This window comes from Gouania willdenowi, unplaced genomic scaffold, assembly GCF_900634775.1.
Source record: "Gouania willdenowi unplaced genomic scaffold, fGouWil2.1 scaffold_1_arrow_ctg1, whole genome shotgun sequence".
In the NCBI taxonomy this organism is placed as follows: Eukaryota; Metazoa; Chordata; class Actinopteri; order Blenniiformes; family Gobiesocidae; genus Gouania; species Gouania willdenowi.
In genome coordinates this window covers 144,848-164,069 of record NW_021144952.1, presented here as the reverse complement: position 1 = coordinate 164,069, position 19,222 = coordinate 144,848, and the positions used below count along the sequence as shown (strand labels likewise).

The 19,222-nt window shown below is 39.3% G+C and overlaps 2 protein-coding genes across 5 annotated transcripts in view; one reads left to right on the top strand and one right to left on the bottom strand.

The window, feature by feature from the left end:
• LOC114458867 (ATP-binding cassette sub-family A member 2-like) overlaps window positions 1-12,054 on the bottom strand; it is a 65,845-nt gene extending 53,791 nt beyond the window's left edge. For all 3 annotated transcript variants that reach the window (XM_028441240.1, XM_028441241.1, XM_028441242.1), the window contains exons 1-2: window positions 11,899-12,054; window positions 60-153 (exon numbers count right to left, since the gene is read on the bottom strand). In XM_028441240.1, the coding sequence (XP_028297041.1) occupies window positions 60-153; window positions 11,899-11,964 (160 nt within the window). In that variant the 5' untranslated portion in view covers window positions 11,965-12,054. The remainder of the gene's footprint in view (window positions 1-59; window positions 154-11,898) is intronic.
• A 32-nt stretch (window positions 12,055-12,086) lies between these two features.
• LOC114458871 (alpha-(1,3)-fucosyltransferase 7-like) lies at window positions 12,087-17,588 on the top strand. Of its 2 annotated transcripts, none has more exons than XM_028441252.1 (4): window positions 12,087-12,199; window positions 15,665-15,855; window positions 15,948-16,596; window positions 17,154-17,588. In XM_028441252.1, the coding sequence occupies exons 3-4, from the start codon at window positions 15,952-15,954 to the stop codon at window positions 17,586-17,588; spliced, it is 1,080 nt and encodes a 359-aa protein (XP_028297053.1). In that variant the 5' UTR covers window positions 12,087-12,199; window positions 15,665-15,855; window positions 15,948-15,951. The 2 variants fall into 2 exon arrangements, with proteins under 2 accessions (XP_028297053.1, XP_028297054.1); XM_028441253.1 differs by lacking the exon at window positions 12,087-12,199 and adding an exon at window positions 14,224-14,280.
• The last annotated feature ends 1,634 nt before the right edge of the window (window positions 17,589-19,222 follow it).

Genomic DNA, 19,222 nt, shown 5'->3' with positions numbered 1-19,222 from the left:
TTAAATGTAATGACATCATAGAGAACATGATTGGACTTTGGTGCACTGTGGTCGCTCACCTTCCTTCACAGGGAGGGCAGGTTTCTTTTGTCTCAGGCCCAGCAGGATGAAGAAGAGCACAAGCGGAATGAAGATCTCAAAGGCTAACACCCACTGGAAGACAGAAAAGACACAGGACTGACTGTCTGTCCAAGGTCTGTCTAAAGTATGTCCAATGCCTGTCCAAAGTCTGTCCAAGATCTGCCCAAAGTCTGTTCAAGGTCTGTCCAATGTCTGCCCAAGGTAGGTCCAATGTCTGTCCAAAGTCTGCCTAATATCTGTCTAAGGCCTGTCCAAAGTCTGCCCAAGATCTGTCCAAGGTCTGTCCAACTAGTTATTCACAGACATGTGCAGAATCCCATCAGAGAGCCACTATTTCATCATCATGCTAATAGGCTAATGCCAATAAGTGGACCCGATAACATGGCTTTTACCCTCTGACCCCGCTTTGTCCAAGTTTCCTCAACCGTCAGCTGGAAACACACAACAGTACACTATATATTACACAACAGTACAAAAAAAACAATACACAAAACAATACATGACACACAACACTATAATTAACACATAACAGGACATACAACGCAATACACAAAATGAATCAGAAAACATAAAATGATAACCCTCAAAAAACTTGTGTTAAATCTAATCTAACATAAAAGCAACAAAGTTCTGTGCGCACGCGCACACACACACACACACACACACACAAGTATGTGCATGCGTTATTTTGGACTTATTTCATGATTTCAAAACATTTATTTTCATGTTTGTTTGACCGTTCGCTGTTTAGACCTGACGGACGGGACCCGGAAATTATGGCGGCCAATGGCTGCGTCCGTGCCAAAAGCGAACAGTGAAAAATACATGTTTCTCCACGGATATGGCATTATGATATTTTCACCAAAACAGCCATTTAGAGAGAGAGTTGTGACATAAGGAAAAGTTCCCAGAAGTTGTTGGCAGCTGTTGATATCACTGAACTCTGAGGCAGATGGAGACTCTTCCGAGGAGGATGAACAGACGGAGCGGAAATAGTTCAAGGTAAGAAGAGCGGACAAAGTTGTGTATTGGTCTGGTTCCAGTAAAAAATGACCTTAAAAAGCTGTAAATGGACTGATATGTGGACGTGGGGCAGTGAAGAGGTAACTTCACGTATTAAAGGAAACTTATCAGTTGAAACACGAGTTGTCTGAAGGGCATCAGCCAATAGAGTGCGGCCTTTTTTAGGCTGTGGCATTTGTGTGGATTTTTCTTACAAAATTGCTGTGTGTGTGTGTGTATAACAATAATCACCCCTGCACTAAGAAATGTTAAGCGCTAACTAAATAATTTTATTTGTATGAATTTGTGTCTTTTTAATTCTACCTAAACTGCCGCTGCAGCCAAAGTCTCACTCTGAATTGAGTTCAAAACTTGAGAGCCCTGTACTACTATTACTACTACTATAAAGTACAGGGAAAGATCATAAACATTGATGTTTTTACCACGTGTTTATAACCTAATGTGCACCAATACGTAAATAAGGAAAAGCAAATCAAAAGCATGTGGGGAAGCGTGTGAGGCTGTTACATTGCGCGCTCCATTGGTGCCACAGGCAGAATATGAGAAGAATCTGCTGAGGGGAGCCTTTGGTGTAAAACCCACCTGTTTTCTGTGTCTCTTCTCTATGGTAGTATGTTGGATTTACAGTATATGACATGTTTGTGGGTAATTCATTTTCCCACTTGGTTTTCTGAATTTTTCCTTGCCAAAGGAGGGTCTAAGGACAGGGGATGCTCCGGGACATTTATTATCCATGCACTTTTTGATCATGTAAAGCACAAGGAGTTGCCTTGTGTATGAAATGTGCTATGCAAATAAATCTGCCTTGCCTTAACCGATTTTTGATTCAAAAATTGATATAATGCATAGTGTGTTAAGGCAAATTATGGAATCAAAACAATATAGTTTGTATAAGATCATTTTAAATAAACTGACTCCAATGATGCAATCACACAAAGGCAAACTTTAGACACAAGGTAACATTTATTCATGCGAAACAAATAAAAACTTACTTACTGTTCAAGAAAAAACTTTCATAAATAAAATTGCCGAAATAAAAACTAAGGCCAGCTGCCCCTTTCTTCCAGAAGTAAGTCTCAACTCTCAGTGACAACAAGAATAAGTTCAAGGTATACAAAAAATAAAAGGTGGCACAAGTAAAGGAGTGGAGGGGGCCTGGGGGGAGATGGGTAACGTGGCCCCCTCGTGTCTGCTGCGTTGGGCCCCTCAGCCTCTTAGGGTGCTGGGGCTGCCGGCTGAGTCAATGTAGAATTTGTATTATTATTATTATATCTTATTTCAATATTAATATACATTTTTCCTCTCTTCATCTCATTGTTCTCTGGGTGTATGTTGTCGGGTTATCACATTGTTGTTGGTCCCTGTCTTTTGTCTTGTATGTTGCAAAGTAAAAAAGAAAAAAAAAAATAGAATTTTCAAAATGATTTTTTTTAAGTTCATGAATCGATTCAGAATCGTGGATGATTAGAATCATGATTCTTATGTAAATCGATCTTTTTCTGCCACCCCTAATGCGCATGTCCCATAGAGATAAACCAGAGAAATCGCACACGCTATTTTACTTTGCACCCGCAAATAAAACTCCTTTATGACACAACAGAGTACAGAGTATGTACACCTCTTTGTACATCCAACCTTCAAACACATACTCATTTGGCCATAATTGCTAACTCTCCTTAAGCTCCACTATATGAATACATACTTCCGATGGGCACTGTACTAGTTTCACAAATTTACAACATTTTTCAGTGTCAGAAATGTGTTTTGTTTTTGTTAGCTTAGCACGTAGCAGCTCTGCGTGTGTGTGTTAAACATCACAGCACAGAGCTCTTTTGTTCACACAAAGTAATTTGAACCACAACGCCTTTGTGTCGCACACAGAGAGCTGTGTGTGTAGGTCAGAACAAACATAGTCCAGAGCACGCACATAGACACACGCGCAGACGCACACACGCACACACACACACACACACACTTTGAATAAACAAAAACAACACTCCACTCACAGAGGGACACACCCTTTAGTTGTTGGTGTTTCATTTCAACTGGTCAACTGGTTGGTGAAACTTTAATATATATATATATATAATATATATATATATATATATTATATCTGCCTTTTTTGAGGCGTCTGTGGTTCATCAGAGGTCAGTTCGTGCTGTTGAAGAATTGGTACCACCCTAAATGATGATGCATTATGGGAAGTGTAGTTTTCCCTTCTGTCTTTGTGTTCCTTCATAATAGCACATTTGACGATGCCTTAGCTAAACACATGCTATGCTGTTAGCCGTTCATTCACATTGCCACGGCACAGAACACAGAGTTTCAGCATAATAGATTTTTTTTTTTTTAATCTCAATTAAAAATGTAATGCGCTAAAAAAAAAATCATCACTAGTTTTTTTTTGCACCCCAAACAGCATGGAACCTTTCTCAATGCACGCTTTTCCGTTATACCCATAAAACTGACGCACCGAGTACAATGGTAGAACATGAGAAGTCTTTGTGCGTGTTAATTTTTGTTTAAAAAAAAAAAAAAACACACCGAAGGATGTGGGCGGAGCTACTACTACCAGAAGTGATTACTTGATGTTATTACAGTACTTTATTTTGTGATGATCATTGTTATTTTTGACGTGCTAATTTACAGCACTGTGATTGATGGGTCTGTTTTATTCATTATATATTCACTGAAGAAGAGAAAAAGCAACAAGTTCAACAAGTGTTCATTAATTGTATTGCTCAGAAAATTGTTCTTACCGTTTATGATGTGCTAACTACATATGAACCTGATGTAATATTTAATTTCTATTTTCGATTATTTGTAGACTGACTGAAGTACACATCAGGATTTCCCTGATGGTCTAAACTAACGGTGTCAGCAGCCCTTGGGTCTAGTCTCACATAGGAATGTAAATGGTTCAAGTCTGTTAAAAACAAACAATAAATGACTTTATATAAAGCCACTTTGTTACACATAAATGTTTCGATCTGCCACAATAATATAATTTAAATGAAAATACCTCAAGTTGATGGCTTTTCTCTGCAATTTTTAGGTGAGATTGAAAAAGAGATTCATTAGATTAATTAATCACAGAAGCATGATTAATTAATCGCACAATATTTTTAATCTATTGACAGCACTAATTACAATATCACGCCTTGCGCTCAGTGCACGCACACACTGGATGCTGATTGGATGATCTCTGTTCTGCTGAAGGACGGAGGAATGTGTCACACACCGACACAAAGAGCTGCTGCTGCTTTATAATCAATGAGGCTCGTTAATAATTAAGAGCTGATGGTCAAACGTCGGTCATGAAGCGCCAGAGCAGAACGTCACGAAGCACAGACACTTTTTCTCCTTCAGAATTGTTTTCCTGAAGAAAACAAAAGTCTGGTAAATGAAAAAGGATCTTTGTGTTCTGATGAACACGTCAGCATTAAAGCATCATTGTCTCTCATTGTTTTTAGGACTGAACGCCAATGAGGATGAAGTCACACCAACAAAGATTAGCTAAACTTACCCTAATTCAAAGGTCCAGTATTATGCTATTTTTCATGTTCTAAGAACCCAAACAACATAGTATTTGAGGTTTATTTTCCCAAACTCACCTGTTTTCCAGAGTTTTAACCCTCTGAAAAGTCACTTTAATGACACTTCTAAAAACAGGCTGTTTTGCATATGCATGCATATGTAACAAAGTTAATAATGTATAATTCCACTTGCCATCAATATGCACACATTACATTGAATCAAGTTTATCCCAGCGTCATTAAATGCCTCACCCCTGTGAACGTAGGACGTGCACCCACAAGGCAGCTGTAGTTCTGACCATGCTGTCTTCTGGTGAGTAGCACAGGCTTTGAGCTCCGGTTTTATTTATTTTTTTAATTACTTTAAACTTATAATTAACAGGTGATTTTTGTTGATTTTTATATTTTCAGTGTAAGATGTGTGTGTGTTAATGCAGAAGCAAGGACTGACTGTTGTAATTTCATGCCAGGATCTCGCCAATAAAAGCTGTGTTGGCCAAAAGTGACGTGGTTTTAATTAAAAACTTAACACAACGCACTAACAAGAGTACAGACCGCTACACATGTGCATGAGTGGACGTGTCTATGGATGGTGACTTTATGCCTCACTTTTGCGAGGGAGATCAGTAATCACCAAAGCGATTTTGTGAAACGCATGTATATAAGCGGCTATTGTGATTGTGAGTCTGTCTCAGTGCTGCTTCAGAGTGTGTCTGTGTGTGTTTATCACAGCAGCAGCATCGGAGTCCGTCATCTGTTTCAAACACTCACTTCTTCCCCTCTCGTCTTCTAACTACAGGAACAGTGAATTTAAGGTGATAATCATTTGTTTTGTCCAACCGCTGCATCGCATTGTGTCACTAACACGTCAGATCAAGTCAAAGGCGATACGAGGTGATGTAACGGATACTAAAAGTGGAACTGCTCCGGGTGCTACACCGTGGCTGCCCATTGCTCCTCAGGGAAGGGTTAAAAGCAGTGTATTTAGATTTATATATATGACAATAAATTATAATATATAGTCTATATTAAACTGGAGTTTGTTTTACCTGTAAGGTAATTTGAGAGGGAGGAGCTCACATTCTTATAGGGGAGGAGGAGCCCGTTTCGAGCTGACTTTTTACAAAATGTGGAATATTAAGGGAGGGAGGAAACAGAACTTTTCCAACCTTGGCCCTCTGAATGAGACTAAAGGGATTTGTTATGATGCTGCCCCTTTAACTTATCTTGATTTAACTTGTCTTATTTACTTTTCTTCACTTAATTTATCTTAACTTATTTTATCTGAACATTACTTATCTTTCTTTAATCGAACTTATCTTAACCTAACTTATATTATCTTAACTTCACTTACTTTACTTTATCTTCTTATTGTATTTTATCTTTTTACAACTTTACTTTTTTCATCCTAATTTATCTGTAATCAATGTAACATATCTTATGTTAACTTCACTTCACTTATTAGAATAGAATAGAATAGAATGTTTTTTATTGTTATTACACACAAGGTACACTATTTTTTTTTATTGTATCTTATCTTAAAGGTCCAGTATGATGCTTTTTTTCACCCATCTCGCTTTGTTCTAAGAACCCCAACAACATAGTATTTGAGTTTTTTTTTTTTTTTTTTTTTTCAAAAACTCGCCTGCAGTATGTAAGTTTTCTTTTTTCAGAAATCCATGCTAACCTTTGATCATATAGTAACCCAAAGTGTTCTGAGAGGATTCTGGACCTCTGCTTCTCTTGGCGCTGGGTTCAAATTTAAGAAATCAAAGGAGAGTGACGCGACTTTTCAGCCAATCAGAGATCTGTTTACAAACAGAGTGCTCCATGAGTTATTTTGGGTGCTACCATTGGTAATTGCTATTATAAAGAGTTTAGGAATAAAATGGTCTGAAAACAGCGTAAAACATCAGAATAGTCTCAAAAATCATATAACTAACAGTCGCTAAGAGGAGTTGGAAAGTCACAGCTCCACGGTGAGGGGAGGTTGTTTTTATTTCAGTCCCACAGATTATACATACTGCAGCTTTAAGTTATCCATTGGTAAGATATCCCATGCTACGTGATCTGCTCTGTTGTCATTCTGCCTTATCTTTGATTAGGGGAGTCAAACTCGAGGCCTGTGGTCCCAATCAGAACCACAGAAATGTCAGATTCTCCCGCGTTAAGATTTGAGGTCAAACTGAATGTTTCTCACCTCAGGGACTCGGAGTGATTACAGATGTGCTGGATTGTTCTGCTCTGTATTTAGCCCCTAAAGTTCATCAACACCATGAAGCTGGATGAACGTATCGGGGTTGACTCTCCAACAGCAGACTTTTACAATCCCAAATCAGCTGAACTACGATACTGAGTTTGCTTTTATCGAGGTGACTTCAGGATAAAAGGAAAACCAGCTCTGTAGTTCAGGGCCCCAAACAACTACATCAGCCTGTGCCAGTCAGTGTCAGCTCTGTCACACACACACACACACACACACACACACACACACACACACACACACACACACACACACACGCATACACACACAGAGTGAATTATTGAGCTGCTCTGTCCTCCAAGGAGGAAAAACAAAGAGCGTGAAAGGAGAAGTAAAATCACACAAAACCACAGCAAATATACACAAAATGACAACAAAACAGTATTTTAAATGTAACAATGCTCTCTGTTCTGTCCCTCCTAAATACACTAATAATAATAATAAAACTATCAAATTTTGAATATTACTTTTCCTTTTTGGACAGTGCATATTTTCTCCTTACTTTCTTATTACTTCTGTTACTTTTAACCATTTAAAAGCCTCCTGTGGACAGGTGTTGTAAATTAGCACGTGCTAGCACACTTAAAACAATACATCTGGGTAATCAATAGTGATAGACCAATACATATCGGCCAATATTATCGACCAATTTTTGTGTTTTTCCATGTGTATCGGCATTATGTGATGTGAATCTTTAAGTGTCTCACGATTCGATTCTTAGAGTCAGGATTCGATTCAAAATCGATTCTCATTTTAACCGATTCTCGATTCAAACGATTCTTGATTCAAAAATTGATACAATGCATAGTGTGTCAAGGCAAATTATGGCATCTAAACAATACAGTTTGTATAAGATAAATTTAAATAAACTGATTCCAATGATGTAATCAGACAAAGGCAAACTTAAAACAAAAAGTAACATTTATTCATGCTAAGCAAATAAAACACACACACACACACGTAATATAGTACATTGTAAGTTGGGGTCGCTGTTGTTTCCTGTTGGGATCGTGTCAAATTATTTTTACAGTCTATAGTCATAGACTAAAGGTCTGGGTGAGTTTGTGTGTTTTGGCCTAACACTGTTGCTGTAGTAGTCAGAAATTGACCTCTTGAAAGCACATGGCCTACTGGTATTCTTATATTTTCAGCTTGAAAAAACATGCTTGTGAATATGTTGAAGTGTACTGTTTGATAACACTCCTAAGACAGTTAAGCATAAACGGTGTGTTATATAAATCACTGCCAATCGCTGTAAATGTTAGCATGAGCCTATACATGGGTTTTCCCATAGACGTTAGCATGAAGCTAGCTGACTTTTTGTATGGTGGTATTTTCTATTTATGTTCAGTTTACAGTGTTTCCTGAGTAGAGACTCTAAGAGGATCTTCTGAATCAGAGTTTTTCTTGAAAAATAAAAATTTAAAAATTAAAATCAAGATCGATTTTTGAAGTTTATGAACCAATTCAGAATTGTGGATAGTTAGAATCGCGATTCTTATGTGAATCCATTTTTTCCCCCACCCCTAATCGGCAACGGCCGATGCAGGCCGTGTTCTCCGATCCGCCTTATGTACAAAGAGCAGAAATATTTTTTACTTGTTTTTGTTTGACATCACCTGTTTTTATTACTTGTTAAATATTGTTTTACTTGTTCTTCATCAACTGTTTTTAATGCAACATTTTCATTCTACCTCACCTTTATAAATTTCAATAAATGTTTCTTTTTTTTTTTAAATTGAGACTGGTACAATTTGTTATCATCATTGTGTAATTTTTATGATGTAAATTGTGGGGGCAAAAGTAGTATCAGCTCCAAATATCGACTCAAGAAAATCAGCAGTCCGTATCGGTCATCGGCTAAGGCTGATGGAAAGAAAATCGACATTGGCCCTAATAAATCTGTATCAGTCTCTCCCTAGTAACTAATGTAATTGTGATGTCCACATCAAATAAACAAATAATGAAGAAAAAAGAAAACAAAGATACAAAACAAAAAAACATAATCAAAGATCACGAAACATCAAACACACAAAAGAAAAGAAAAAAGATTTGAACAGAAACAACAGGAGAGAAAGCAGTTTCCCTCAATGATGGCGTCGGGAGGGATATGAAACGGCTGCTGCACAGACTGTGGCTCTACTGCCAACTAGTCAGTACTCAAAGGCAGGAGTGTGGCTGTCAGAGCCGAGCTCTCACTGACTGTTCATCACGAAGGAAAGAGACCAGGCACGGAGCTTAACTGTGCTTGTTCGTTGTGTTGCTGCATTTCTTTGTTGTTTCTTCTGTTTTGTTTGTTGTGTTGGTTTTGTTTCCTTTGCGCTTGTTGTGCATTTGCTTGTGTTTCCAATGACTCCAATAGTCTTGTGGTAGAGCCATATTATTTGACAAGTAAATCAGACACAGGAGACAGACGTGTGGCTGTCCACAGCCAATCAGACAGCAGGATTGTGCTCAGTGTTAGAGTCTCAGAGAGAGAGACTTCACCACTGAAGGCATCGTGAGACACAGTGTGCGCAGCGGCTGTTTCATATTCCGTACAAACTCTATCATGACGTGTCTTTTCAGCTGAGGGAGAAAGAAACTTGTTGTCTGTGATGCTGATTTGTGTAGTTTAGTGTATGTTTATGTGCTGTGGTTTGTCTTTTGTGTAACTCTGTTGATCATTTGTGTGTTGTTGGAGTCGTCGTGTGAATTGTGTTGTATTCGATGAACGTGGGCGGAGACACTTGAATGTGTGCTGCTGACGGTGCAGCTCTGCTGCTGCTGCTATTAATAAAGTCAGCCACACCTGCAGGTGGAAGAGCTAAAAATAGCTTTGCACCCAAAACACAGAGCATGGCCTCCATCAGGACACCATCAGCATCATCATCTGCATCATCTGCATCAGCCTCAACCTCAGCAGGCGGAGCGACTGACGCTGAGCATCAGTTGGATTAAAGGCATCAGGATGTGCAGCGTCACACAATGGAGGTCAGAGGTCAGCAGTAGGGATGTCCCAATACAACTTTTTCACTTCTGATACGATACCGATATTGCATCCTTTAGTATTGGCCGATACCGATATCGATCTGATGCGATATCAGCACGAATCATACATACTTTTGTTACTTATTTTGTAGTGTGGAATGTTAGAAAAGGCTGTTAGTGATGTTACTCAAATAGAGAACAATAATCAGCAACAGTAGGTATGAGAAAAACTGACCCATTTATTATTAAACATTTTAACCTTCAACATAATATCTACAGTATTCTACAATTGGATAAATATAATATATATCGGAGATTTTAGATGCAGTCCGATAAAAACCGATATTTGTTTTCTGGCTGATATCGGACTGATATCAGATATCAATATCGGATCGGGACACCCCTAATCAGCAGTTCTATGCTCACAGAGATCACGTCACAGTGAGACACATAGGTGCCTCACAGCCTCAGAGGAAGAGCAAAACACACACTAAAGGACCACAAAAACACACAAATTGACTACAAAAACAAACATTACAGACAAATACACAAAATGACCATAAAATACATACAATTACTCACAAATACGCAGAAAATGACTCACAAATTCACAACTCACAAAAACACTCCAACAACACACAAAATGACTAACAAAAATGAACAAAACAACCATAAAAACACACAAAATTACCATAAAAACATACAAAACTAGAGAACGAGGAGAGCGCAGACCTCCGCCAAGTAGCTCATTTCCACCCATAATGTGATTTAAAGAGTATGGCATGCACTCCCATACCACTACTACATTACCCATAAACCACTGCACATTATCTATAAGCCACTGTGCCTAAGGGTGCAGGCACTTCCACCCATATTGTGATCTCCACGAGTGGTATTTTCTCATTTTCTGTAATCCAGAACATCACCAAAATTAATTAGGTGATTAATTATTATAAATAATCACCTATTCCTTGTCCCATTATCAACATTTCCTGAAAATGTTATCCAAATCCATTAATAACTTTTCAAGTAATCTTGTTAACAAACAGACAGACAAACGCAGGGTAAAACATAACCTTCCGCTCTGCGCTTCGGAGATATTGACTCAAATACAGAATTCAACAACACAACTTACAGAAACATTCCAACAAACACACAAAATGACTCATAAATACATAAAACAATGACAAAAACACATAAAACACACATATTTAACGTATAAGTACATTTAATGACTGACAAATCAATGATACAACTCACAAAAACACTCCAACAACACAAAAAAAGAGAACAAAAACACTCTGAAAGACTCACATAAAAACACAAAATTACCATAAAAACATACAAAATACACTAATTGAGATATCAACACGAGCACATCAATGACAACTCAAAGAAAGTGACTCATACAGATACAGAAAATGAAAAACACATAAAATGACTGCAAATACACACAAAACAACCAAAAAAACACAGAATTACCACAAAAAACATAAAAAAATGACTCACCAATACACAAATCAATGACAACAAAAAAACACAAAATGACTATGAAAATATACAAAATGACTCACAAATAAATGATACAACTCACAAAAATACAACAATGAAAAATGATAACAAAAACACAGAATAAATCACATAACACAAAATGACCACAACAACACACAAAATGACTCACAAATACACAAAATCACATGAAGTGAGAGGTAATGAGATTCCCAGAGGAGGAAAAACCCCTCTTCCTGTTTTCTCCTCCGTCACCTGGAATGACACTGACAGACACACAGCACAGACATCACAGTCACAGACGGTAACAGACACAGTCACAGACAGTCAGAGGAAGCTCTGAAGCTGCTGCTGGTGGTTGTTGGACTGGGTCGGTCGGACTTGGTTCCTGGTCCTGAGTCTGACTAACAACCTGTTAGACCGCGGGACACTAACGTGAGCACGGCTCACTGCGGCGGTGGAATCACGCACGCCCCCGGTGGTGCGCGGTGTGTCGCGCTACGCGCACGCTCTTACCGGCCCGCGCCTCTTCAGTGTCACGTTCTTCCACAGCAGCAGCTGCAGCTGGTGCAGGAAGCCCATGGTCGGACCGCAGTCCCGGTCCTGGTCCAGGTGCACGCGCTCCGTCTGTCAGGATGCGGCTCGCTTTGCCTGCGCGAGGGAGGGAGGGAGGCGGCCACAGGAGCGTGCGCGCTCCGTGCGTCGGACAGGGCGGAGCCTGAAGGCGGAGGCCGAGCACGAGCACGTCCGCGCGTGTGTTGCAACGGAAATGAGTGACCGCAGGGGGCGTGGTTTAACCCAGTCCTCAGAAAGTAAAGTAAGTGTAACTTTTCATGTGTAACGATAGAATTATGAGTAAGATATCAGCACGTGACCTCTGAGCTCGGAAACAAGAGATAATATGAATCAAACATTAGAGTTTCTCACAGTGAGTGTGAGTTGCAGGTTCTCTCTACGTCATCAACATCACAACAACACCAGTGGAGCCTCATTTTAGAAGCGCTATGTATAATAAATACATATGTGCTTTGTCTCTGATGGATCCAGAATTATGATCAAATGTGTAAGTCCATCCTAAAACCACTTTTTTCTGCTGAATACATAAGATCAGTTATAAAGTATTGTAGTTTATTGATCCTAGTCCCACTCTTCACATTTTAGTTTAAGTCATGAGTGTTCTTATCTCTAAAATGTCAGGGTTAAAAAAGCTATTTCCATAATGTTGAGCTTGATTTCCGGTTTGGGTTCTCCTTCCATGTCTGCCATCAGAGGGGCATGGGAGCAGGATCTGAAGGCCGGTATTGGTGAAACAGACTGGACTAAAGTTTAGAAGAATACTAATTAATCTTCATTGTAAATGGTAAATGGTAAATGGACTTGATTTATATAGCGCTTTATCACCACACTGAAACAGTCTCAAAGCGCTTTACATATCAGCTCATTCACCCATTCACTCTCACATTCTCACACCAATGGGCCAGGACTGCCATGCAAGGCGCTAGTCGACCACTGGGAGCAACTTAAGGTTCAGTGTCTTGCCCAAGGACACTTCGACACATAGTCAGGTACTGGGATCGAACCCCCAACCTCTCAATTAGAAGACAGGTGGTGTGCGAGACACACTCTTACATACTTGTCAAGTTTTGGATTTGAAAATAAGGGAAATTTTCTGGCGCCCACTACGAGACGTCCCACCAGCCCAACCAAGCTCCAGTATCTCTTATATTTTAATATAGGTGTACAAGAAATCTAAAATACCCACTTGTCAACCACTTACTAAATACAATTATGTGATTAGAATCCGGTAGGTCGACCTTTATTAATGGTAAAATGCTGTGAACATTCCTCCTAGGGCTGGGTGATATGGACCAAAACTCATATCTCAATATATTTTCTCAAAATGATGATATACGATAAAAATCTCAATAATTTTATCAAATAAAGTCTGACCAGAAAGACAATTCTGGGTTAAATTTGCTGATGCAAAATGCCACACAGGGACATTTATTAACAAACAGCTGCACAATATGTGCACTCATCAATCATCTAAATGAGCTTTACATGTTCTCCTATAGTATTTTGTTTCATATGATACATGAAATATTATAGTTTTCTATATCGCCAAAATAGAAAACTCGATACATCTTGAATCTCGATATATTGCCCAGGCCTAATTCCTAAATTATAAAACAGCCTAAATAAAAACATAAATGTGTATATGAAGCACGTGTTTATTTAATAGACTTACAGTTTATATACAAGTCAACACGTTGCATATTTACTGTTAATTTCACATTGTTTGTCTTTAAGTTAGACATTAACATTTTATTTTATTACATATTTTCTGATAATTTTTCATGCTCACTCTCTGGTATTCACTAATGACTTATTAAACACATTTATTACAGACTTTACATTCTTAAATACTTTTTTAAAGCAGTGTATATTTATGGAGCTTGTGATTGGCTGATTTTTCATGGTGACTTACGTCATTCTTTCCGCTGTGATAGACGTTAAAATCTCAGTTATTAATCTTACAGAACGTGTAACTGTGTCACATCCTGCTGCTCTTTAGGAAGATAAACTCTGTCACATTTCACAACGTATTTACACCAGTTCTTTGTTTTTTTTCACCACGTCTTCATTCATTCATCTCTCTTCTGAGTTGTTTCCGTGTTTGTTGCCGCTGTCAGCACTAATCTCGCGAGAACTGCCACTAAGGCCATTTCAGGTGGTAGTTCTCACGAGGCTAGTGACGACGTTCAGTTCAGTAAGGCATCTTTTACTTATTATTACATTAAAATACGGGATATTTATGGGAAAATACTAATACGGGAAGATGGCGGGAAAGAGGGGTAAAATACGGGAGTTTCCCGGCCAAAACGGGATACTTGACAGGTATGGTCACTCTTATTCAGTTTAAAGTGGTACACCGAGCTCATATTCACTAATCCAAACTGGCAAGAATGTATTTCCTCTTATTGACCCAATGTGCAACAAATGTAAATCGGAGGAAGCCACTTTAATACGTTTTGGCTTTGTCCTAAAATACAGCAGTATTGGGGGGGTATTTGTGAAGCACTCTCTTGTGTACTTGGTGTAAATATAACATTAAATCTCCTTTTGCTGCTTTTGGGGGTCACTGGTGAGGGGTTAGGTATACCTGTTGGGGGTCAGAGGCTCATTGCCTTTTCAACTCTGTTAGCACGCCGCTTCATTCTCTTGAAATGGAAGGATGCTGCCCCACCTACTGTTTCACATTGGGTGAAAGATGTATTATATCATCTTAAACTGGAGAAAATTAGACTTATGTTGAGGGGTTCTGAAAAGAAATTTTATCTGGTGTTGGGGCCTTTTCTGGCTTTTTTTTTTAACCAACCATCAACAAAAGACTGGTTTCTTCCTCTCACAGCCCTCAGTGAGCATTGATTGACAGCTCCATGTAGAACTGTGCAGAACCATTTAGAGAGAGTTGAGACAACTCCGTTCACTCCAATGGTCCATTTTTTTTTATTTTTTTTTTAACAACAATGGCGGTTCATGGAGCCTCACAATTATTCCCGGAAGTGAGCAGTTGACTGTTGTAGCCCAATAGAGCTAGCGCGGAGTAGACAGTTTGTGATGTGCTTTTGAACGGTAAGATGTTTAAATAACCATATTGGATATTACTATTATTATTATCAGTGTATCTAAACCCATTAACGTGTGCATTATTAACTAATTATGAATTAATAATACACTATTGACATGTGCATATGACAGCGTACTGTATAAATATTGTAAAATCAATGCAGTTATTGACGACAAATGACCTAAACTCCCAGTTTTGTCACTCGGAATCAATTAATTCGAATTGCCCGCCAATAACTTCCGGGAACTATTTGAGTCTATTTTAAACTTCCGTTGTCGCAACTCTTTCTCTAAACAATTCTGGAACTGTGCAGTGCTGTGGGGGTGGGACTGCTGTGACTGGGCGTTTATTAACTACTCTAGGAGCCACACCCATAATCAAGGAGTTTTTTTATTTCCCCCTAGTGGCAGGTCAGCAAAAACCTGGGGGTGTACTTACAATTTAAATATGTGTCCTTGTTTAATAATAGAGTGTGAGTCAGTCTGGGATTGTGTCACCGCCCAACGTGCTTGTTTGTACATTTGTATGTTTTATATGTATGTTTGTTTGTTTGTTTTTTATTTGTGCAGTTGTTTGTATTTTTGTATGTTTATTTGTTGGTGAGTTCCTCTCTGTTTGGATGTGTTGCACATGTTTGGTTGTGGCTTTCAGAAGCTGAATCAATAATGTTCAACTTGGTGAGGAAGACAGTTGATGAACAGGAAGAGGAAGTCCAACTTGTGGTTAGGACTAAAGCAGCAACCAGAGTTGCGTTAAGGGTGAGACACACTCACACTGTAGTACGACACCTCAGCTAGACAGCCACAGCCTGACCAGACGACCAACCACTGTACGACACCCAGGTAGGAGCTCACCTGGTTGTTATCAATGACAAATCATTGAATTCAAACAATACAATGATGCAATTCCTTCATTTCTGTCTTTCTTCTCTCAGTTCAATGACTCCATTCAGTTATTCAAACGTCTTCCTCTTTCTTCTCCTCCTGTCTTTTCTCACTCCCCTCTTTTTGTCATTCCTGGACTGGACCTCCTTCCCACAAATTCCCTTGCTTCCTCTAAGGAACTTCCCCATCCTTCCTCTGAGGAACCTCACCGTCCTTCCTCTAAGGAACCTCACCATCCTGCTCTGGCACTGGCCCTTCTCTCGCTCCTTCAGGCTGAGCGGTGACAGATGTTTGAAGATGTTCAACATCAGTGGCTGCTTCCTTACTGATGACCGCTCAGCATTCCTGGATGCAAACGTGGTGGTTTTCCATCACCGGGAGCTGAGCTGGGGGCCGTCCGACCTTCCTATGCACCTCCCTCGGCCGGCCTCCCAGCAATGGGTGTGGCTTTCCATGGAGCCTCCAGCCAACAATGCCAACCTGTCACTCTTCAATGGAGTCTTCAACCTCACCATGAGCTACCGACGCGACGCAGACATCTCCATCCCATACGGACGCTCCGAGTTGGGAGCGGCAGAGCAGGAATACCAGGTGGATGTGAACCGTTCCTGCCTGGTGAGCTGGGTGGTCAGCAGGTACCAACCCCAACAGGCCCGAGCCAGAGTTTACCAGAGCCTGAAGGAGCACCTCCACATCCAGGTCTCCTCTTCCTCATCCCTTCCTTCTTTCCTACTTTCCTTGATTCCTTCCTCTCTCCCTCCATCCCTCCCTTCTTTTCTTCCTCTCTCCCTTCCACCCTTCCTTGCTCCTCCCTCCCCCCTTCTCCTCCCTTTCCTTCCTTATCCCTCCCCTCCTTTCCCTCCCTCCCTCTCTCCTTTCCTTCCCCTCCCTTTCTTTCTTCCGCCCTTCATTTCATCTTTGTTTCCCTTTTCCTTCTTTTCTTATTTCCAATTTAGTTACCTTCTTGTTTTGTTTCTTGTTTCTATATGTACTAATCCCCTCATTTTGTTCCTTCCAAATTTGCTTCTCCTTCCTTTATTTTTTTTCATTTCCTAAAGTCTTTCCTTCCCTGCTTCCTTCTATATTTCTTTATCTCTATCCTTTCCTATCATGTTTCCTTCTTTATCTTCTTGCTTGCTCCCTTTCTTTGTTGTTTATTTCTTGATTTCTTCCCTTACTTTCTTATTTCCTTTATCTTTTTTTTCATATCTCTCACTCATTGCTTCCTTATTCATTTCCTCATATCTTGTTTGCAGGTCTTTGGAGGTTGGTCCCACAGGCCTCTCCCTAAGCGGAGGCTTCTGTCCACCATCGCTCGCTGTTTTTTCTACCTTTCCTTTGAGAACTCTGAGTCCACGGACTACATCAGTGAGAAACTCTGGAGGAACGCCTTCCAGTCCGGCGCCGTGCCCGTAGTCCTCGGGCCGAGCCGGGCCACTTACGAGGCCTTAGCCCCACCTCGCTCCTTCATCCATGTCCACGACTTTCCCAACACCGCAGATCTGGCAACTTACCTGAAACAGCTGGCAGCACATAAGGATGCCTATGCTGAGTACTTCCTGTGGCGCCGCACGCACCAAGTCAGGACCATCACGGACTGGAGGGAACGCTTGTGTCAGATCTGCCTCAGGTTTCCACATTTACCCCCAAACAAGGTCTACCAAGACCTGGAGGGCTGGGTCAACAGCTGAGGTCTGTGGGTGGACTGGTTATTGTTATATCTGGTGATTGTTCATCACAACACAATAAAAACACACTTCAGATAAAACTTAATTTGTCCTCGGAATCAGTCACAAGATAACATGATCACCAGCCAAAGCTTAACACTAATCGGTCCAAGCCTTCAGTGTGATCAAAGTTCAGTTTCACTTTGTTTTTCTAACACTTTTTTTATATTCTTCAATGTAGAGTGCATTAAAAGATTAAAGTTTTTTTCACTAACCACTGACAGGAGAGGTCAAAAGATATAATATTTACCCGTTGACCTCATTAACACCACCTCATCTACGCCGGTTCTATTAAAACTAAGTGAAAGTGAAGCTGAACTTCGATCACAGCTGAATGACTAAAGTTTGTATCTGAGAGACTTTAAAGGAATACGAGTTTCATGCATACATTTATTAAAATAAGATTCAAACAGCAAACTTCAGCTTTTACCCCAAACGGACACAAATTGTTTTATTTTTAATTCAATCATTTTCACGCGCTTGTGTAGGACTCTAGAAAATTTACACAGAGATGCAAAAGTTCTACTAGAAAGTAAAAGTTTGATGGGAGGACATCAAAGATTAATGTCATATCATAAAAGTTGGAAGTGCTTCTGTTGATGTAACTCAGCTCTACATAACTGTTTACGTGCGCACGTTAAAAATGTTTATCCGAGTGTTACACGCTGCTGTTGAACTTCAATGTGTAATTCAGCAGAAAACTTCATCCGTGTTCCTTCAGGGGCTCCGTAAACTTTTTTATATTTGTAGGACTAAAACTCATTAAAAACTACTAAAGCACTGACCTGCTTTACTTTACACATTGTTTAAACAAACTGTTTGTATTAATGGTGGGGCTTGATTTTAAAAATGTATCTAATCTATTGGAGACTTTGTAATTAAATAATCTCAATTCATCTAAATTAATGTCCTAACAATGTTTGACACAACAAGAACATTTTTCCAATTTAAATAGATTTTGGTTTATGATTGAATCAATGAAAACAATGAATGAGCTTAAACAACAAAATAGTGTTTATTATTTCCATCACTGAGTGCTATAATGTGCAATATGAATAAACAATATTATGATTGCATTGTTCACAAAGCGCTAACTTAAAATTCAAGTAAGCATATTCATGCTTTTCAGGATTTTTTGTAAACTTTCTAAAACAAATTTGTTTTTGTGTATTAAAAAAAAAAAAAAAAAAAACAGCACTTAGTGCAAAACATTCCAGAGAAGTGGAAACTAAACAGTGCAAAAATATTTAGAATATCTGTGGCATGAAATAAACAGAGCAACTGACGACGCTAATGAATTTAGTTTGAAATAGTCTTTCTACATAACAGTTCATACGTTGGGTCAGACGATGCTATCTGTAGCAGCGCTTCTAGCACACAACTGGGCTTTTGTTTGTCATCCGGTGTAATTATTTGAAATAAAATGAATGCCCACAAAGTACATCAACGACTTCTCCTCTGGTTCTCCTGTTACTTGTGTTGTGGTCTGTGCATCAGTATTATGGGTATACCGGGAACTTGTGAAATGAAAAAGGAGTGCAAAAAATATATACATAAAAAGGTAATTTGTGATGTTGATCAGTTTATGTTAGCTTGTA